This window comes from Mycteria americana, chromosome 4 (genome assembly GCF_035582795.1).
Source record: "Mycteria americana isolate JAX WOST 10 ecotype Jacksonville Zoo and Gardens chromosome 4, USCA_MyAme_1.0, whole genome shotgun sequence".
Taxonomy (NCBI): Eukaryota; Metazoa; Chordata; class Aves; order Ciconiiformes; family Ciconiidae; genus Mycteria; species Mycteria americana.
The window spans coordinates 14,416,108-14,438,915 of record NC_134368.1 but is presented as its reverse complement, the minus strand read 5'-3'; the positions used below and the strand labels follow the sequence as shown (position 1 = coordinate 14,438,915).

General features: G+C 43.2%; 1 protein-coding gene across 3 annotated transcripts in view; it reads right to left on the bottom strand.

Moving 5' to 3' along the window:
* Positions 1 to 13,829: 13,829 nt before the first annotated feature.
* PPP2R2C (protein phosphatase 2 regulatory subunit Bgamma) overlaps positions 13,830 to 22,808 on the bottom strand; it is a 203,417-nt gene continuing 194,438 nt past the window's right edge. For all 3 annotated transcript variants that reach the window (XM_075499719.1, XM_075499720.1, XM_075499721.1), the window contains one exon: positions 13,830 to 16,237. In XM_075499719.1, the coding sequence (XP_075355834.1) occupies positions 15,946 to 16,237 (292 nt within the window). In that variant the 3' untranslated portion in view covers positions 13,830 to 15,945. The remainder of the gene's footprint in view (positions 16,238 to 22,808) is intronic.

Here is a 22,808-nt window from a genome sequence, read left to right as displayed (position 1 = left end):
TCAAGCTAGCAGTAAAATCTGAGTATGCCAGGTGAAGTTTTTGTATCTGTGAAATCCAGATATGCTCCTTACCCCTGCTTTCATTGTGCCTTACTACCTTTTTTAACCATTGGATGACTGTATTTCACGGATACATCACGCTATTTCCCTGACTACTCTTCCACTGATGGTGCATTAGATACTATTTGCCTTTGCATATCAGTCATCACTGGGGGGTCGGGGCGGGAGGGAGTGTAATCAGGGAAAACTCTTGATAGAGAAGGGGAGACTTTTGGGAAAATGAGGCATTTGGCTGCACTCCAACTATGAGCACCCTCTTGAACGTCACCCTGGGCTGCAGTTGGGAAGAAGCCAAGGGCACCTACAGGCGTGCTGCCTAGTTCCCAGGCAGCGAGCCAAGCCTGACGCTGCAGAGCAGAAGCCTCCACCATCCAAAGCCGTGTAGTCATGTTTGAGCCCGTCAGAAAATCTATGAAGTAGAGTCATGTCTTCTGGGTGCTTCTAGTTTTGAAAACTATTAACCATCTCTGTGTTTCCACCTGGGGAAAAGAAATGGTGTAAGGTAGCAGGTAAATGCAAGTTTTGACATAGTTTCACTTACCTGGTCCCGTTTTGGCTGGAAATAAGCCAAACTTAGCTTTTTCTCCTCTTTTTGCTACAACATCCATAGGCTCTTTTTAAATATCTAAACATTCGTCCTGGCTCTGAAATTTAAGCAGAAAAGATGTGAGCTTTTTTCCTTTTTTTTTCCTTATATACACATAATTGGGAAACTTGTATTCTGTTTGTCAGGAGAAAAAAGGCAACAGTCTTGGTATTCAGAACTAATGTTAAAATTCTTCTGGTTTTAGCTTTTACTCTTTGTAAGGATGTCAATTTACTGACTTACTGGGGTGCATTCTGAAGAAGTTATTACATATCCTGAAAAGGAAAAAATTGACTGAAGTCAGATGTGGGAAGTGTTACAAGAGGAGGGAGAGTATTTTATTGAATTCTTTGGAAAGAGTTGCTTTGTAAGAGGAGACAAAAGGGTTAATTCGGGTACTTCGGTTCCATCTGTAACTTAGTATCATTATGAGGTTTAACTCCAACAACTCTGAGACTTCTAGTTAAGCATTTTCTGAGTAAATTATTAGGGGACATTGGCATATAACTGTTATTACATTTGCAAACTTAGAATTATTAGCTAAAACTCTCCAGTCCCTCAGAGCAGGGGGAGCTCCTTCAAGGATATGGATACTGATACTGGTCAGATGCCAGGTTATACAATTCCCCTTTATGTGCTCATGTGAAAAACAACCCCTGAATTGGCTAGGTCCTGGGAAAAACAATTCATGTGCTCCATAGTGACAGGTTAATGTTGAATTTGTCAGATGATTCTTTCCAACAGAGATGGAAAGTTTTGAACGCTAGCACATAGGAGGTCATTTTCCATGTGTTTTCAGCTCTTCTGTGTATCCAAAAAGGAAAGAGGAGGTAAATTTGAATTCAAGACCTTTAAATACTGCCCTTCAATGTCCAGTTCTCAAGCGTTCCTTCTTGATGCTTTTATCTTTTTCTGGAAAAAGAGGATACAGTAACATGATGGATAGGTACGCCATTTTCTTGTTGGTCTAGTGTTCAGTGTTCTGAAACCTTTAGCAAATGAATCTTTTCTTTCTAAATTGTATCTTAGCTGACAAGCACAAGATTACTAATACTTAATAAGGAATTGCAATTCCAGGCAAGGTGTTTTTGCAAAGGGTGTTTCTATCTAATTCACATCTTGCAGGCAAACAGAGCACAAAATAACTTTGTTCCACTCATGTGTGCTACAGCTCTATGTTCCAAACTAGTCCATCTCCTAGACTGGAAAGGACAGAGACAGAATGTGGCAGCTGCTGTTAATTATTCAATTAATCCTACATTTATTATTTTCTTATTTGGTTTTGAAGACATGATGAATTATAAACAGTTCCAAAGATAGGTGCCCTTTCTCTAGGCTGATAATTCAATCTTTTGAATTAGTATTAATTAACTGAAGAGGAGGAGGAGGATATTACATGGCTATTGACACATCTAAATTAGGTTCAGCTGTTCTTCTGTAGGCTCAGCTTTAGCATTTAGAATATACAGAATTTAGGGTAAATATTCATTCTTTTAATTTCATCTTCAAAGTAACATGAAAGAGTACTGCTTGTTCTCCAAACTGGTACATTCTTCTATAAGCATAGAAAAACAACAAAACACATACAGAACTCTGAATAATCTAAGAGCCCACTCTGTAATGACTAACAGATTCTTGCAGTAGGCAAGAATGCAAGGAGTTTATACTTTGCATTTTGCCCAGTTCTTCCAGAGATGGAAATGAGTAGATCTGTAGGAATTACATGTGGTTTTACTTCCTAGAACTAGTTGATCTTAAGTGCCATAAAATAGCTGCTATTAACTGTAAATTTGCTTGCAGTTTTTTTGTAATACGGGGTAATAAGAATGTTACCATTGGGGTAGCGCGATGTTTTCTTATGTTCCTACACAGCTGATGAACTTGAGCCTTTGACGTAAAACAATATCCAGAAAAACAATATGCAGGGCACACCCATATCTGTCTGCCTTTTGGCTTCTCTGTTTCCACAGAAAAGGGCAAAATAAGTTTCAAGACTGTGAATGCTTTCTTAATGCTCTTGGGATTCATTGCAGCCTTTCAGGGTAAGGGTCATGTTCATTAGCAAATGAAGGAGGTTAGGCAGGCTGTGCTCTGGTCTCAGCTTCACAGTTGCAATTGTTTGAACAGCAGATAATGATTAAGCAGCTGGTTTTCCTTTATAACTAAGGTAGAAAAATACTAATCTGTGCAGCAAAAATTAGGTGGAACTCATCGACTTGTTAAGAGATATATACCTGCTCTGACAACTTCCTATGTGCATGCAAATGTTACTTAAATGCAAATAGGATGCCTAGAAACCAAACAACCAAATCACATTACTGTTTATATGCATTAATTAAGATGGTTCATTTGTTTTCATATTATTACGCAAAAGATTTAATTAGCTTTTATTCTGGAAAAAAAAATCATTAGCATCCTGCAGCTTCCTCTTACAAATTATAGCCTGATGTGGAAAAGATGAGATTCACTTTCCCATTAAGGAAGGATGTTCAGCACTGAGAAAACTTGCGGTTTCATCACCTCTAATAAACCTGAACTTCAGGTTTTGAAGGAGAACAGGAATGTGGAAGCGCTGCTTGCAGCCTTCCTTTACAAAATATTTTATGTGAGTATAGAAGGAAATATAGAGGATAGATATCTTCCTACTGACAGCTACAGGAAGCAGCTTCTATAAGATTGCAGCATCACAATACTCATTTCAGCATTTTCATCTGAAAAAAAAAAATTCATTTAAATTTGTCCAGTAAGTGATGTGTTTTACTGCACATTCTGATTTGAGTACTGAGTTTCTTGGGGTGTTTCCTCCGAGGGGCTGCCACTGATGGTGAGGAAACCGAGGATCTTTGCAATCCTACTGAAAAAGAGTGTGTGTGTATAATCACACTTAGCAAAATATGACAGAAATAAAAGAGCAGGAGGTTATTGATAATCAGCTTTTTAGCCAAGAAGCAGTTGCATGCCCAGCACATGAGTAATGTGGGGACTATCCGTGTATGATATATATAGTGAGCACATACATGGTTTTTGCACCAGAGCCACCTGACACTCCAGTTTGCCCACACCCGTGTAAACATGCCCCTAGAGCTTTCCTGACAAAGCAGCGTGTCCTCGGGACTAGGTGATAGCAGTCCCTCCCAACCTCTGCCAGCTGGTAGACTCTTCTAGCCCTAAATCCCCTCTCCTGTTTCCCAGCTGACCTCTGGGTTGGGGTGTGAATTCTTCCTTAACTGTCTGACTTTGCAACAGTAACGCCATGAAATTCTGGTGTCTTCCAGTGTGTTTGCAGTACTCCTCCTGAAGAACGAGGGGGTTTTCCCACAGTTGTCTGCAGACAGTAGGCCGCTATCTTCAAATGCACAAAAAAGTTCAGATACGCTCCCAGGGCAGTGAGAATACCAGTAATTCAAGTATGGCTTGGCAGCCCAGACATTCACAGCCTGACCTAGGTTCATAGGGGTAGTCCTGGAGACTGGTGGCACTACCTGCTTGAAGGTGGTTCGCTTGGCTTCACGTTAGCCACAGCAGAAGCAATGCCCTCATGGTGGATCTGGCTGGATCATCTGCCCCAACACATTTACAGGTTGCTGCATCCTCCTCCCTTCTGCAGAACCCCATTACAAAGAGAAAAGAGAGGGCTCTACCCAAAGGTTTGTGGCTGCTCCAGTGTGATGGGTGATGGATTTACCAAGGGAGGCTGCATTCAATTAGTTCTGAACTTTCCCACCTGCCACCAGTAATAAAAATTGGGCCAGGTCACATGCAGAAATGCCTACTCCAGTGCCAAGTTGTGCTGATGTCTCTCTTATCCTGGGACCAGCGCTGATAGGAGCTCTCTGCTGGGAGACGGTACGTTTTTTATTGATGGCACTGTGTGGGTGGGATTGCTGCTGGGAAGGTTGAGTCTCAGTGCTGAAAAGGCGCCTGGTACAGCCACAGTGAGGTGGCAGCAGCTTCTGCCCAGCACAGCAAAGTGCTTTAATGGTGATGGGTTGTTCAGGGAGATCCTAACTCCTAGAGAAGGTGCTGGGCTGTATTGCACGACCTGGAGGTCTTTGATCGTGGCCGGGAGCCCTGTTGCTCTTGTGTGCAGAAGGGAGGTGTCAGCATGGGCCATTCCTGCTCCCAGGCGGTGCAGGGGTCTCACTCCTAGCAAAATTCTTCTGTTGCAACTTTTGTTCTAATCACACCATCTTTATTAAGGTGCTGGTATCTTCCTGTTTGTCTCTAGATAATGTGCATCAGGTTTTTTCAGGGGCCATGTGGAGACGAAACTCTCAGATGGCTTGAGTTTCCCCAACACAGCCTGTCCTCTACTGACTGTATAGATGGAGTCTTAATTTAGGATGTTCTACAGTGCCTGAAATTAGTTAGTGAGAATACTCCTCTCAGTACTTGCCTTTACTGCTTGAGCAATATGAATGATGTAGATTTGTGAAATAGAAGCTTCACACCTCCAAAGCCACTTTAGTCCATGCACAACACAAATTTGGGAGCTAGAAAGAGTGTGGATTAAAAACAAATAAATAAACAAACACTTGGCAATAGGAGAAATATAATATAAAAGCAGAGAGAATGGTGCAGTGGGTTGCTCTTGGGAAGCTCCTATTTGACACAGTGGCACGTGACACTGATGTCACATAATGTTTTATTGCCAGCTTTTAGGTGCATCCTCTGCTTGTGAGGTCAGACTGCAAAGTCCACTGGACTTGGACAGGAAGGGAATTTAAATAATTACACTCTACGAAGAATAACTGGAAGCAGGTTTGCACATAACTAGTTCTGTTGGTATATGGTGGTCAGAACGTTGTCATCTTAAAATCTATCCTGCGTCTTCATATAAGTGAGAAGTGGAGTTTTTAACTTTTGTGGTGATATAATTCACGTATCTCTAGAATTTATGTTTCAGCATTAGATTGCTGTTCTGTTTGCAGATCTGTTGCTGTTCCACAGATAAATATAAAGCCGCCTCTACCTCTAGACCGGTGCCATCTCAGACAGCGCGAGGCTCACAGCACCAAAGCCAGGGAGAAAAGCTTTTGTGTAAGGACTGGCAATTTGCCCCAAGTGGAGACTTAGATCACACTGTGAGCTCTTGCTGTGCAGAGTATGGAGTCCTGGGGTGCACCCTTTTTTCTGCCAAAAACCACTTCCCTTGCATCCTCCGTAGCTCCGTCCGAGGCACTGGCGGCCACTCCACAGCTCGTGCCACAGCTGCTGCACTTCCAGTTGAGTTCCTGTGGTGTTGCCAATGCATCTGATTTTATTCCCACTCTTATGACTGGTTATCACCAGTCTCTTAACCTTGGTCCTGAATCTCATAATTACATGGCAGTGTACATTTTAGGGAAACAAATTAGTTTTAAGAGGAAGTGCACTTTATGGGCTAAAAACCTAAGCTTGACTTAAAATCCCTTCATTTTATAGCCAAGTTTGTAGCTTCATTTTGGTTGGCCTTTCATTAGTTATGAGGCTGGATTAGTCAGTGTTAGTGACATCTGCACTGGCTTTGTGGAGACGTCAGTGAATGATGCACAAAGGTAATTAACAATTCACGTTTCCAGTCTTGAGTCTTGGCAGAGGTTTAGTTCTCACCTGCAGTTTGATGTAGGACGCCAAAAGCAACACAGTGCAAGCCATCACCCAACTGTTGATGAGCTGCACTTCTTCCATATGTGTTCTTTAAAAAGTCAGAAAATACAGTCCTGGGGAGCCTGGCTACTGTTGTGCTCGCTTAGGGGTACTGCCTAGCAATTCTGGATGGCTGATAACCTCCAGAGAGAGCCCCTTTGTGCCTGGAGCCTCCGTGCGCTTGTGTGCGTTATCTCTCCGGCAGCTCTTGCAAGCAAATGGCGCTTTCCGGCCTTGCCCAGGGCGGGCGTCCCGCCGCGGGTACGAGGCCACCTGCCTGGTTCGCCTTCCTGCCGCCAGGTGGCACTGCAGGCTCGCGCCGCCTGGCCTCTCCCGCCGCCGCCGCCTCCAGAGGGCACCGCCAAGGAACAAAAGAATCAGGTTCTGCTTTCACTGCGTTTGGGAGAGGAAATGCCATTAGAAAAATCTTTTATGAAAAATAATCATTTGTAGACCCGTTGTAGTTCCTCCCCCCGCCCCCTCCCCAGTTACAAACAACGTTACACAAATGACTAGCAAAGTCATCGTTGCAGACTGTACCATCCGCAATCCAAGGCCATGAAAATGGAAAAAGAAATCTATTTTTCCTTGTAATAAAATACCGTGTAATGATAAACTAACAGTACGTGAAACAGCGCGTGGCAAACTTGTGAAATGTGCAGTCTGGCTGCTTTGCAATTTAGCATCTTTTTGAGAAGGTTCCTGTCTCTAGATCTTTTACCTAAATCTGACAGTGTTGATCTGCATTGTTTGCTTCTGCTGTAATGTGAGTGGTGACAACACGCAGTCCTGATGGCCCTTCTGGTGCAAACTCTGTTTCTTCATGTGTTTGTTAGATGCCAAAAAAAAAAAAAAAATCAGGGCTTATCATAGCTTAAACCTCTTTATTAACTTTCTGTTACCTGAACAACAAGAAAGAGGGAAAATCTGTGGCAGAGTTTAATTAAAACTTAGGTAGAAGACATGCTGCTTTAAGGGAAATTCCAGCTGCAACTCTTGCTTGACATCTCCATGCACTATAAATGAATGCATAGATTTGGGGAAAGCAGAAAGGCTGTGTCAAGATCATGCACCAGGCAGAGGCTGGTAGGAGAAATCCTGAAAGTCTGAATTTTCATCTTTTACAAACAGAACAGAGAGATGGCAGCAGGCTGTTAGAGAGTTTTTGTTCTATTTTTGAAGATGGCAGGATTTTTCTGCAATAATAGCAAGTTTGGCGTCAGAAAGGGCCTTACAAGTGTTGCTGTTAACCATGGGAGACGGCAGCGCTTGACAGCAGGAGCTGTGTCACGCTGAATTAGAAAAGGCTTGAACCAAGCCCACAGGCCCCCTAATATCTCAGAAGTCAGTGTGTGTTGATCTCAGTGTGGCCTGTCTTTATCTGAAATAATTTCTTCACTTTAAAGAGTGAGGCGTTTCAACAAAGCATCTCTTCTGTAGGTCCCTCTCCTGTTCCTCTCTCCCTGTGCAGCGCCGGTGACAGCAGAGATGTTTCCACGACAACAAGCCATGCTGTTGCCTCAGGTGACAAACTATAACTTCAGTAAATAATTACTGAAAATAGCTTCAAACAATTAATTAGGTAATGGAAATGTTATTTTAATAGGGCTTAGATGCTTTGGAAGTAGTCTACAGACAGAATTCTGATCAAGAATCTGTCTCCAATCAAAGCTGAAGCTACCATCTGAAGGTCAGGATGGATATCACTGTCTGAATCCTCTAAGAGCCCTCTATTTTTGAAAAACCTTCAAGTTCAAAACATATTCAATCAAAAGGATGCAATGCAAAGCAAGTTTATTTTCTTTTGGTGCTAGATTTTGTTCAAAGCAGGAAATACGTTCAAGGAATTTACGAACTTCATGACCAACCGCAGCCCATGGCTAGCGCGCTGTTTGTGCAGCGTGCCCCTGCACCAGGGTGAGAGACAGATGATGAGCTCAGCAAATGGTTTTGCAATAAATGGATTTTTCAGTCTTCTCTTTACAGAAGATGCTTTCCTAGCGTTATAAATGGATGATTCATAAATCTCTCCTAATACTGCTTCTAGTAACAGTTCAATTGATCTTTAAGCGTTGTTTAAAAAGTGAATCTCCATGGGAGTGTTTCAGTCCTCTATCCTGAAGTTGCTCTAGCCCAGGGCAGCTCTTCTGTCTTGCAGCGTAGAGGTAACGTAGTCTTTAAGCCCAGATGGATACACTGAGTACATGCATGTGCCTTATATCACAGTTCTCATATGGCACGAGTACTCTTTGGGACCAGTAGTTGTCCTGGCAGAATTTCTTTTTTGCTTTAATTTTGCTTCAATTATTATATTAAGTTTCTCCAAAATAGTGCATCTATGAGGCAAGACCAAGAAGGACAAGGGCTGCCACCTTTCTCCGTCCCGTTAAGTCTGTGGGTTACACAAACACCTGCCTTTGCAGTGCCAGACCTGCTCCTGCTCGCTTCAGAGGCTAGTTATGGAGTATGGTTATGGGTCAAGACCTACCTTTCTATGCAAAAAATTTTCAATCTGTGGATGAGGGACTCTGCACCGCTCCTACTGAGTGTTTTTCTCAAGCAGCTCCCTTTTGGGGGATTATGGCCTTCCTTTTCAAAAAATAAAGCCTCCTCTCTGCAGTATGCTGGGGTTCATCCTGCTGTTGCAGTGTGTCACCGCATGACATGGATCAGGTAGTTGAGAATAGTGTAAAATACAATATAATGTGCAGTAAAAGCTGGTGAGGCTTCTTTTACAGAAAGTTTCTGAGGCAGAAAATGGCGATTTATCTAAACTAAGTTTTGCAGAAACCATGTTGTTTTTGTTATAACTTTGTCAGGTCAAGGATGACATTCAGGTTTGCTGCAGGCATGGTAAGAAAATCTCACAAGAGCCGTTGTTTGGGATGGTCACATAACGCAGAAAGAGGCCTGGCTCTGGCCTGTTGTCTGGCCCAAATCTGTGGAAGAAGAGAACTGAGGGAAAGGTGTATCTGAAGGCTGATAATTAAGGTATTACCCTGGAAGGTAAAGACTGCATTTCTAAGTTGTACAAATCAGGGAATAGATGCTGCATCATAGCATCACATGTAGGGCAATCACAGCCCTGTGCCTATTCCACTCTGAGTTTTCATTGTGGGGCTTCTTTACTTCCCCTTGCAAACTCTTGAAGATCTTGTTTTGGCTCCTATGGGGATGCGACCAATATAGAAAACCTCAGGGTTTCTCTGCGAAAAGGTGTCTTTTCTCCACTTCACTTCCTGCAAGAGAGCCAACGAAGTAGGTATGGGCCGTAACAGCACCCGACTCGTGTATGTTGGGAAGGGAAAAGATTCACAGGGGGTCACTTTGGCAGGTGGGTGTGCATAAGGCGGTCGTGGATCACCGGAAGGGCTTTGTGTCTCATACACGACAGTTGTCTCTCTTTGGGGTGGATTTTTTAATTGAAGGTTTAAACGGTTAAACTGCTTTCTTAATGCATTGGTGTTGCTAAGATACAATCTCTCTGATTCTGTAAATCTTCCACTTGACATATAGTATATTGGCAAATGGGGCTTTCCTCTCTGACAGCTCGGGAGACAGGGACATTACGGGGCCCTTACCGTTATGCCGATGAGAAACTGCTCCTGCAGCCTGCAGGGGTTGCTGTGGTTGGTCCAGTGGTGGGAGTCAATGGGATTTTAGTGGCTTCTGGCCACTGGATGTAGCTCAAGGAGGAGGCTAAAGGGAGGTCGTGGGGAGTCATAGGATGAGGTGGAAAGAAAGGCAACGCAGGGAGAACAGGCAGGCAGGCAGCACAGGGGCAGAGCGGGGGGGTGAGGCTGGGGATGGACCATGCAGAGGGGCCAAGGGAAATCTTTCTGTCCCCCACTTTAGATAGCTTCAGGCTGCAGTTATCCTTCCCGAGCAAGAACTGCCTCCTCTGCTCTTTTATAATGAAGGGTGAATCTAGGAGAGTCTGGGTTTGGCGCTGGTTTGACAGGACAGACTTTCCTTGGGGATAAGCTGTACAAGGAGAGATTTCTGGCAGCTCCACAAAGGGATTAGGAGATATCAGCTTTAAAAGTAGCACTGGATTCCTGGACGTTCATTGGCAATATTACAGTAGCAGCTCAAAATAGCCAAACTTTTTAAAAAGAAGCCTAGTTGAGCCCTACTTGTTCACAAAATATGTGGAGGAAGGTGGTATAAAATAGTGCAGCTTATCTCTTATTTCATACTAAAGTAAGTCTTTAGCTGCTAAGGTTGCAGAGAATATTTTTAACATGTTGACAGAGTGCAATTGATGCAGCAACATCTATCTGGGTTTGCAGATCAATAGCTGTGAGAAACAGAGAGTGCAGCTGTTCATCTCGGAGAGGTGTTAGCAGAGATGTCAGAGGATGATAATTGAACCGGCAATGTTCTCCTCCCCACCTCTTCCACCAGACAGTCCAAGATATGCATAAATTTACTGTGAGCATCATCTCCTGTATCGCAAACAGATCGCAATGCCAGTATCTCTCCTATCTGAGGCAAACCTCTGCTTCCTTCTGCATCTTCCCACCAAAGTGAGAAGGAGCCTGGTCCAAGGCACCAAGCAGAGCTGTTGGGGGTGTTCAAGCCTCGCCAAGGAGAAATGAAAGCAAGAGCCTGCCAGGGCTGGAACTTTGGCACAAGTTCTTGACAGGTCTCACTCTGCTGTCCTGCTTGGGTAGCATTTTATGGGTAGAGCATGGAAGAATACCAACCTCTTTGCCCCCCAGTCTGACACCCTAATTCCAGTTTCAATTACTTATTATTTATCATTTACAGTGAATTTTTCCCCAGCAATGTTCCTCCTATTGGAGAAATGATGATGATGATGAAGCCACCAAGGGTGGTGATGGGGTTTCTGGAGTTCTCCGAGCTAAGTACTCCTCTCCCTGGAGCACTCTCAGTTTATCACCAGTTGAAGAATTTGGTCTTGTATTTAAAGTTAATCTGCCTGGGAATCTGTTGTGATATCTTGGATCACGCTGCTGCACGAGACATGCACATGCTACTGGTATGACTAGTGCTAGTCTTAAAACAAGGAGTGGCTGTCCAGAAAACCACCCTGCATCCTTTGATGGAGTCACTATTGTAGGTTTTATTCTTTTTAGCGGCCATGTTATAAAAAGAATATATAGCGTCAACAAGATAATTAAAATAGTTGTTTAATGAAATTGTTGGTTTAAGGATCTTGCCCTACTCATTGACTGTTGGCAAACAGCAAGACAAGTAATTATCTGTACCTTGCCTGGCTCATCCGTATTCATGGGAGCTTTTATAGCTGAGGGAACTGTGGAGTTTGCTCAGTCAGGCGCTTCACATGAAATGTTTTGCATCATGGGCCAGATTTAGGAGCTCTAAGTGCCTCAAGACCTGTGCTCACTTTCATGTGAATAAAAGTTTGACCATCGACCAACTTCAGAGAAGGAAAAAAATAATCACTTCGAAGAAAACCTTTCTCATGGTGCACTCTGAAAGCAATCCTTTCCACTGTGCATGGCGAACTGTCCTGTACAGAGTATCTACACCATTTCAAAGAAACCAAAGAACCCCTTCCCAAGCATCTTATAAAATTAGGCCCAAGTTTTTGAATCTCACCCACTTCAGTAATCCTGTTGCCTTCTGAGGTTCTACCACATGAGCAAGATAAGTGAATTCATGCTCTAATTTTAGACAACGCAATTTGCTGAGAAGACTGCAAATGGAAAAGGATTACTATTGGGAGTGGGAGCAAATTAATGATAATAATGTTACTGAAAATTGGACAAACAATCCTTATACTTGCCCTCTCATCAGGGATTAATAACCACAACCTTGGAAGGTTCCAAAGGACTTAACTCTGCCTGAAAGCAAGATGACTTGCTGGCTGCAAACAGGAGTAGCAGGTGGCTCATGCCAATACCCCCCCAAACCATAAAGGGTTAAATTGCCATATGTGGCTACTAAGTATGCATGTGAAAATTTGAAAAGCATGAGAGTTAGCCATCTGGCTCCTGCTCCTGCTGGGTATTTGGGGATGAAAAGGGAAGCGGGAAAGGTAAATAGTGTATTGCTTGATGTGTTGATTTTCAGCTGAGATTTCTCTCTTCAGTGCCTAGTCATATTTGTCCATCTAAATGAGTGGGATTGACGGTGTCTTCCCAAAAAGGGGAGGGGGGAGAATTAGCATGTAAGCTCTGGGAGAGCTGTGCAAAGCAACACACTGCCCAATCTAACAGCTGAGGCAAATTTATTCTGGTCTGCATCCAGAAAAAGGACTGAGCCTTTCAGCGTCTAACTCGTGTGTGCTGATGCCCAGGCGGTTTCTCACACCCCGGGGCTCTGTTAGAACACGCAGGCAGGGTTAGCTGCCTTAGACTGAGATTCCAAAGAAGAGCCCAGGATCTGGGGCAAGCATCGTGATGACTGGGGAGGGTCAGGCATCCGTTTGGACCGGGAAGTGAATGCTTTCCTAGCTTTAACCGTGTATGCCAAGCCAGCTTTTTTTCTTCTTCTTCTTCTTCTTTCCTTTTTTTTTTTTAATTTTCCCCTGGGGTAGAGGTAGAAAGAGAGCAGTGTGGGCAAAGAGGAATGCTGCTCTGCTGGTAGCCCTCTGGTCTGTCACCTGGGCCAATGTCCGTCCCATTTGGGAAGCCAGGCCCGGCCACATCCCAGACGTACCCTCACGGTCCGCTGCGCTGGAAGGTCTCCGACCTGGCCAGCAATGACACCAATGCCATTTTTTTACCCTGTGATTGTGTGTGTCCCTTCACATTGTGCATGTCTCTCATTCCATCTGTAGGAGACTGAGACTCCGATCTCCTAAAGTCTATCTTGGGCTATGAGCAGAGGAAAAAGCTGGGCCAAGGTGTGACCCAAAAGCGTATCTCCAGCTCTGCTGTAACACTCTTCCTTCATCAGCCGAAACCAAGTCAGGCCCATTCACAGCACTGTGTTTACCTCTCTCCCTGCCACAACACTTTGAGTTCACGTAGCAGCTTGCTCTGTGGGTCCCGATCCCTGTGACTCCTCCTCCTTTGTAAAAGGAGCTAAACAGCCCTTTCATGTCTAGCTTAAAAATAAGCTGTGCCTTGAAGTCATCTATTTATGCCTTTTTGGTTGTAGTTTTATTGAAAAAGCTGGTATTAACATATTTATATTTTTATTCAACAACAGTTAGCTAATTTGTGCAACACAAAGAATGCAGCCATGAACAACAGCTTTCAAAACAATCAGATTTACCAACTTTACCATCACTTACTCTACACCACTGAAAGCTCAAACTAAAAAGAGAAAGAAAGTTGGAAACGTTCACAATGACGATGTTAACTTTCCATACATTCAAGAAACCAGGAAACCGATCTGTAGTAGTGATGTCAAAGACAGGAATGGAATACTGGTCTTTGAAAGGTTTCTATTTATTTCCTCTTTAATCACTTCATGGTATTTTGGTTGGGTATTTAATTAGTTTTATAAAGCTCCAAAGATATATTTCTTTATTTAATTTTAACATGTTCTTTTTGGTACCCAAAGCTGTAACAGAGTAAGGTACTTCAAATTAAAAACAAAAAATTGTTGTATTAAGATCTGCTTTATAATAAGTTATCTATAGAATCTTACTTGAGAATGTTAAAAGCTAAATATATGTTTTACAGTACTTCTAGCTGTAAATGTCAATATGAGCTGAGAGCATTTTTTTTTTTTCGAGCTGCAAAGGTTAATGGAGGAGGCCAAAAGTCAAAGAAATTGTATGACACCCTTGAAGCAGTAGTTTGGCATTAACAAGTTTTCTATACAATTTACCACATTCTTAAACCTTTTTACAAGGAAAAAAAAAAAAGAAAAGCAATTTTGTTAAATTTCATTAGAATAAATATGTACATATACTGTCCATGCCTGCTACAGCATACAGTATTTTATAAACAAACATTCCTCATTCCCTTTAAAATTAACCTACACATTTCATACCGTATGTGTTTAGTGTGGCTGGAAACTGATGCACATGCGTTTGTGCTTCTACACACAAAATATACAGCATTGATCTAGAAAACTTCAAACACAGAGATTTCATGTGTTGTGTTAAGATGTCATATAAAAGCTGTAGACTTCGTTTGTTTTTAGTTCTTGGAAGCAGATTTTCACCCGCTCTTTCCCCCACACCTAAATACAAAAGCATGCAGATCCCTCCTTCATCAGTACATTCTCCACTTACCAAGAAATCAGTGCATAATGGCTTAAAGACTTTTGTTTTTTTCTGAGGACTTTTAATATGGACAGATTAACAGGTCATCCGAGTTGTGCTCTTTTATGCATGGTTTGAGGAGAAATCCTTTGGGATATTAATTGTCCTGCCAGAGCTATTAGGGATGCAGCGGAATTTTATTTTCCTGGATTAAGAGTACTCCCTGCCCACTGCACCGTTCCCGTGTAATTCCTGCATGCGCTACACCGATTGCGTGTACTTTCCTTTTCCATTTACATCACTATTCATTTTAAACCAGAGATAGATCTAACAGTATTTATGTGGAAGAAGGTTTTGTTTGGTTTGGAGTTTTTGATTTTTCATTATTCTCCAAAATTATTCTCCAGGAATAATTCTGTCGCCCAGCAGTGGACTCATTTAAAAGCGTTAAAATTCACTGAGCAGTGCTGCATCTCACAGTACCTTCTTTTTACAGTTACAGCTACCGTGGCACTGCCTGTATTCCCCAAAGCCAGGATTGAAATAACCACGCTGCAGTAAACACACGAGAGACTTTCTGAAGTGTCTAGCAGTGACATAACTTTGTTCCCACTAAAGTCGAGCACGGCCTTCAAGGACAGCACTTCTGGCCAAGGTTTCCAGAACTCCAACCCCCAAACGGTGGGATGGGTTTGTGTATTGACCGCCAGGCCGTCTCTGACCAGCCAGTCCCTCTGGAGTGGCTATACCAAGTTTTTTAATAGTCCTCCATGTGATGAAGATACTAGTTATTGTTTTAAACAGAGCAAAGAGATCTATGGAGAATGAACTTCTTAAAATAAGCTGGCTGAGTAACTATACCAGTCTGTCACTTATGCACTTGGGAAGCTGAAGCACAAAGTTAGTAATGTGAATAAATAAATACGAGGGTGTCGTAAAGAAGGGAATGGGAGGGGTGAGACAGGGCAGCTTTTCACCAGCAGGGTTCTGCTTCCAGTTAAAATTGTCGTGAGGCCCCTCCAGTGTGCCACGTGCTGTAAAGGGATGTGGCTGTTCATTCACCCAAACAGGCTTGGCTTAGTTGAAAGACAGGAAAAGGTTACTGAAAAAAGAGTAAGAGATTGAGGCAAAAAGCTCTAACAATGTGGTAAATGCTGTGGACTGCAAAAGCAGGCAGTGCACCAGAACAGCGTGGTCCTGTGAACCACAGAGACCCTCGAAAGGACTGACGGGAGTTGAGGAGCCTCAGCCCTCCTCAGGAACGCTCCCAAAGTGAATAAATACCCCGGTTTGTTTAAAGGAACCGATACAGACCACAGTACTGGATTTGCAGTCGTGCCTTTTACTCATACAGTTGCAGTGATGGAAAATAGTTGGCTTGCCACCAATAATGATACAGGCTGAGGGATGAAAGGATGCAACCTACAAATCCCACCACAGAAGCCACAATTTTTGTGAAGATCACATCCTTCTACAACTCTCAAGAGGCTGGTTTGTAAATAGAGGGATATTGATAAATCTAGTGCATTTCTGAGTTCACTTTATCCTGAAATATGTACAGATTGTTTGTCGCTGCTATAGCAATGATGTTCTCAGTTGGGTGCCACGCTGTGTGCAAGATCTTCTTAGTAAAGTCCAAACTGTCAACACTGATGTCATCTTTCCTCCGTTTGCCTCCGACGCAGACTCTCCGGGGCTTAAGAATAGCTCGTGGTTTACTGCTCTCTCGGGATGCCTCCAAGGTAACATCCCGCTTGGTATTTCGGTCAAACATTCGGAAAAAGTTGTTATATGCACCTGTCATTATCACACTGGGGGGGAGAGAGAGAGAGAAAACAAAGACAAAATTAAACAGCAGCTTGTGGGATGTCTACTAACACGACTGGATCAGGACAGTTGAGCTTTAACCTTAGGATTAGATGTCTTCTGGTTTCACCTGGGAAAGAATATAAAACAGGATTTTTCCCAGAACTCCCCAGCATGAACAATTTTCTTCTACCAATGTCTTCCCCTTCTCTATTAGAGTATTCAATGAAAATTCCAGTTACCGCAAAACTCGCATCCTGAAGCATGCACAAACGTCAGGACCCTGACATCATGAGATTGACTTCTCCAGACAATAAAAGTAATATGGTTCAATAAGTTATTTTTAATTACCCTCCAGTTTTTTATGAGTCTTTAAGGATCATATATGTCGGGCTTTTTTCTTTCTCCAGAGCCTTACCTTTTCTGACAGCTGAGATTTCCCATGATTCCAGAAACAGTCTTCAAAAAAAAATTTCCAAGTATTTCAAACCTTTTAATACAGTAGTAAGATTTAGTACATCATTATATATTTTAATGAGTATTTTGAAGAAAGGTGTTTTGAAAGGTTCTGAAAAATCACAGTGAGTTTTCACAAGTAAATTCTTTCCAGAATAAACCCTTTTCCCTTCTGAAGCCATAGACCTTGCAAGTCTAGACACCATTAAAGTTTGTATCTACAATGCTTCTTAAAAATAAAGACACTGATAAACAGGATTTTGTCATCTCTTGTATGAAGTTTGAATGAAGCTTCAAGTCAGGATATATTTCTGAGTCTGGGAGAAAGGGACAGAAAACATACCTTAATCTGTATAAAAATTACCCTATTAATCAGCTTGTAGTTTGAAATAATGTATTGCCAGTTGCTTCATTCCCCCAGTCCCCAGAGGAGGGTATTTTGTCACTAACTTTAATGAATTCAGGATTTCATCCATGGCCCTCAGGTTATTGGATTAGCATAATCATGGATTTCAGAGCCTTGTTTGAAAGCTCATCCCCTGTGAACTTGTTCCATATGTGAAGCCAGGACCACGCTCTACTCTCCTGTCTCAGCCCCAAATAAGGTGTTTTTCTGAATTTCCATTCTGGAAGGGGAATCCACCCCAAACGGTCAAGTCTCCACAGGAGAAGCTGTACCCTTCTAAGACTCAGGCAATCAGGAACTATTTGCCTTTCTAGTACACCCCAACAGAGCATATTTCCCATGCTTTCCATATAATAAACTAACCTCCACCTCAAATGACAGGTACATTTCTTTAGCACTTTGCTGTTGTTTCCCACTTAGGGGGAATCTGTGTCCGTGCAGCATACGGGCCAGGAGACCACGGCATATGCAACCGTGGGAGAATAAGGCGTGAACGATACTCTCTGTCATACAGACACTCACTAGCTGATTAGATTAGGTCCTCCTGGATTCAGGAGCTGTCTTATACTATATGCACAGCCTCCAGCCACTGTTGCCTTGATCTCATTTGGGGCCATCAGGAGCTACTGTAATACAAATGAACAATACACTGAAAAACGCACAAATGGGAGCTGCGCAGCTAACTGCTTTTGCACTACAGCTACTGACTGACAGCAGCTCTGCTCACTTCAGAGCCACTGTAGGGTAACTAGAGCGGGTGAGCTGGATTTGTACGCTGTGAATCACTAGCAGGACTGCCAGCTCCATCCTCCTTCCGTGATTGCTGATGGCATACTGGAGTTTGATGAGAGCTGATTCCACACTGAGCTTTTTGCAGCTCCTGAAGCGCTAAAGGGAACTGCTGCAAATCCGACAGGCGGAGCACAGTGACACAGCATGCGCTGCCCTCAGCAATAGCTCACCTACAGCCTTCACCCTGTCGAGAGGCCGCTTTCCTGAGGTCTGCAGGCGGCACACCCCTGGCTGTACCGCTGCTCTGCTGCTGAGTTCAGGGATGGGCAACAGAGGCACTTGTCCGTACGTAGCTGCAGCCAGCCCTGGCAGGGAGCTGCCCCTCTGCTCGGGAGAGCGCAGAAGCAGTACCTGCCCTTGGGTTGGCTGCAGTGAGGTTTCCCTTACCTTCCCCACCTGCAAAGACCTGGCACAATCCTGCTTAGTAAGGCACAAGTTAACAATCTCACAAGCTAAAAAAAAAAAAAAAGTCAATGTGACAGCTTGATAAAATGTATCCCAGAAGCTGCAGAAAGCCTATTGATCAAGATTAGTGCCCATTTCAGAAACTGAATCAACAGTAGTAAATCCAATGTTTCACTCCTTCCAAATGACCATGTCTTGTCATTACGGCTCCTGCTGTAATGGTTATTCACAACATGAAAAAATCGAGGTTATTTCATATCTCAGCGCTAACATACACAATTTGTGATGCAAACAGCCCAGCGCCGTACTGTGGTTTTTTCCCCCCAGGCAAACTTTTGAAACAGGTTCATACGCTGGGGCACCCTGTGCCATGGGCTGCAGAGCCGTGGCTCCCAGGGGAAGGAGGAGCATCCCTCCAGATGAAGGCAGGAACCGTCAGGGGAGCAGTTTTCACGCAGGCAGGGTACCAGCGTACCAAATGCACCGAGAGGTGTTTGCCAAGAATCTTATTTTAGGAGGTTTTGCTTGCAGTAAAACTGCCTTTACAGTCCATTTGCTTTTTAATTTCTTGAACTCTTGCATATTTTTAAAAGTCTGCTTTCTTCGGTTGGATTTACTGCAGTTATTTTTTTTAACATATGTAGATGACTACTTTTCATGCTGGCCCTGTTTTTCTGCAGTTTAATGGCTCAGTAAAATATAGCATTATGTAAATGAGAAAGTGCCCATTCTTGTTCAAGGTCACAAACACAGATGGATTATAACCTTACTTGCTGCTTAAAATAACAATAAAAGAGAGTGAGAACTCGATGTAAGCCTAAAATTTATTCCCGTTCAGGAAAATATTATATACAATAATGGAATGTATGCGATAAGGAGAATTTTTTATATACATATATTAGAATAAAAATTGTAGCTGAGTATAGAAAGAGTCTGGTCTGTATTTCCAGACTCTTTGCTCTGCATGGCAGTGTTATGATGAGTGCTTGCACAAAACCCTTGCAAGTGGGGCTGGTTCAAGAAACCAAACAAAGCCCCTCACTCAAAACACCCCACACTAATTCATAGGTGTGTAAGGGAGCAGCCTGGAAACGCTCTGCCTAACCACCTAACCACCTTTAATTTTACTCAGAAAGCAGGTTTACAGGTTGTGCTACACATGGTCAGAGGTACCATCATCTCAGCTGTGCAGGGGTATTTAGGACGCAGAACACACTCGAGTGCACCCTGAGGAGCAGCGTATTGGTAGCTCAGGCTGGAGCAAAGCTGCTGATAGACTGTACCCAGCTCAAACCACCGCAGCTACAAGCAGCACGATTTAAAAAAATAAATTAAAAAAAGGCAAAACCGGCAAAAAAGCAGGAAAAAGCCCGAACAGCAGCGACACGGCTACCACTGGCTACATTTCATGCATCGGCAGCCTAGCTGGTGCTCTGGAAGGAGAGGCAACACCCCGTATCTGCAGGGCCCCAAATGCACTCGCACAGCTCCACGCTAACCCTCCACGCCGCCCCACGAGGGGAGCACGTTTTCCTCTCCGCATGGTGCTGCTCTGCAGAGCGCACGTACTCCTCTGTGCTCCCTCTTCTAGAGCTGCTCCAAGCAAGCTCTGAGGGTTTCTGACAATTCTCCAAACGTGCGTGTTTTGAGCGCAACACAAAATGTTACTAATTTGTCCAGCCTGCACTGACACTGGGGCATTCTTGTTTACTAATGACAATCTGAGGCATTTCACTGTCAAACTTCAGTCCTCACGCGGGGCCACTATGGCCCAAAGTCTTATCCTTTTTTTTTTTTTCTTTACAAGCAGGACAAATGTATTCTTACAGAAGGTAAAAGGAGGAGGAGAAACCCCCAGTACAGTCCAATCCTACTTCTATTATATCAACTTTTCTTCTTACTCCCTCCCTAGTTGCCATTCTGTTCTCTTTTTCTCTTTCTTCCCCTACAATCTTGACTCTGGTCTTTATCACCCTTTCCCATTAGGTTTTCCTTTCCCTCCCCCTCTTCCTCCTCCCCTCCCCTTTTTCCACTTCCCTCTACCCTGCTCTACAGTTTTAAAAAACACTATATCTGCTTCTCTCTCCTGCCAATGAAGTGTCCTCCCTAGCTTCATCCTCTGTTCCCTGCTCTCTCTTGTCTCTTTTGCTTCACTCTCTCATTTCCTTTTCTCTGTTCCTTATTTTTTCCTCTCATCTTTTCATTTTACTCTTGGAGGTCTCACTGCTCACCCTTTCTTTGCCATCTCCCACTACCTCCAGTCTTGCTTACTCTCACAGACAACTTGCTCAGCCCTTGAGGGCTTTGGGCTTCCATCCTTGCCTTCTCCTTTGGGCTGAACATGACAACCAGTAGTTGTACCACTGATGTTTAATTTAGGGCCAGAGTTTTAGGGTCTACAGCACCACTCTAACAACTACTGATGGCTTCAGCATCTTTAAGCATCTTAATACCATAAAACGTCTGGCTCTCAATATTTTGGTTTTGGTAATGACTCTGTTAAATGAAATGCTTCAGTAGGTGGCTTCCTTCTCTAAAGTTCTGCTTCTGTTGGAAGGTCAACAAATTTCCTACTTTACCAGCCTCAAGGGCATCTGAATAGGGCTTCATCATTTATACTAAACTTCAGTGAGATCTTCCACAATATTTTTTAGGCATTGAGATTTCATCAAACATGTCAGTCACTAAGTATTGGTGTATCTCTCTCTTTCTCCTATCTGTTATTCCCATACTTAGTTCAGATTTCTGTATTGCAAGCTGAGCTCTTAAATGTCATCCATGTTGTGGCCATCCTTGCATGCAACAGTTTTTATCAAAATTGCTCCATTCAGCTGCCTTCCTGAATGTCAAGGTTTGCCACGAAACTCTGGGGACATCAGCTGGAATTAAGGCTTGCTTAAAAACCAAACCATACTTGCTTCACATTGTTTTGTGTTGGTTTTGTTGTGGTTTTTTTTTTTAAGACTCTTTTATAATAATTTTTGGGCTAACTCTGGCCCAGATTAGTCTTTCTAGATGAACAGAAATTTTTCTTTACCTGCAGATTCCTATTGTCCAGAGAAATCCATCTCATGGCATAGTCTCCCCCCTCCACTGTTGCTCAAGAGTCCGTGGAAGCCATGGGATGGTGTGACAGGAGTAAGGGTGGGCAGGCTTCAAGGACCAGTGCATGGCAGGCTTAGGTATGACAGAAAAACTAAACCAGCCCTGTTAACCTGCCCCTCACTGCAAATGTGGCAGCAGAACTTCATTCCCTGCAGCAAGAGCAGCACGACATCAAATCCAAGCAAGTGTGAGGGAAGGAGACAGAGCAGCTTCCACCAGAGCCTGCCTCCAGACTTGTAAATCTCTGCAAAGGAGTCCCTAAAGGCACATGAAAAGGGACCATTTCTTTGACCTGAAACTGTCTCCTCAATTATATTTTGAGCCCCTAAATTTGCAAGATTTCACTAGCATGTGTACCAATGCAGAACAGCACATCTGCAGTCTCCTGGGACTGACAAGCAAGGCCCACCAGATCTGGTTTTGTGACAAGCTGACCTTATGAGAAGAAAGGATTGGTTCCAGGAAAACTCTTCAAAAACATTTTTCATGGGAATGAAAAATGATATTTACTGTGGCAAAGGGAAAGGAGGAAGCAGTGTTGCAAACAGTAGGGGCCTGTTGGCATACTGGGGAAATTTCCTTTATTCTGTGCTGTGTGAAGCAACTGACTCCCCATCACAAAGAAGCAACTTCTTCAAACCTCCTGGGGAGTATGCCAGTGGGAAAGCTTGAGACACTGGATTCAGGGTTGTGGCACTCTGGTACAGCTGGCTGGGATAAGACTGGGAATAAGAACAGAGGATCCTCAAGTCCTTCCAAGCTAATATTTGACATGCTGAGCCTTGAGAACAAAATGATGTCTTCTAGCTCTCCAGCATGGAGCGTGCTGCCAGACAGGAATAGACTGTTAACGTCTCATCCACTGGGACCTGCCAATTCCGCCTGATTAGAGTGAAGGCTGACGGATATTCAGTGGGATGAATGACAGTTCAGTAGGAAAGGACTGACTGAACAGTTGTATGTGACTTCACTCATCTGCTTACAGCATATCACTTATCATCATGGTATTCAGAAGTCTCCCTGGAAGGGTTCCCATACACCCATTCATTTGAAATCTTAAAAAAAGGAATAGTAATTAAGGTATTCACTTACTACCATGTAGAATTACTACACTATTTTTTTCTTTTACTGGCCTCTCCTGTAACTCACAAACAGCTCCGTAAGTGCTAATTTTTGAGGTAAAACTGAAACAACAAAGTGGGTATGGTTGAGAGTGAGAAGAAAACAGTGTCTTGCAAGTCATTATTAAAACACCAGACTTCGGAAGTAAATGAAAGAACTAAATTAAATCGGTATATAAATAGGGCTTACATATTCTACATAGTCATGTAATGATGTATATACAATAAAGATGGCATGATTTTAGTGTAATATACTCAACTACAGATAATATGGGCTCATCTGGTTGAATT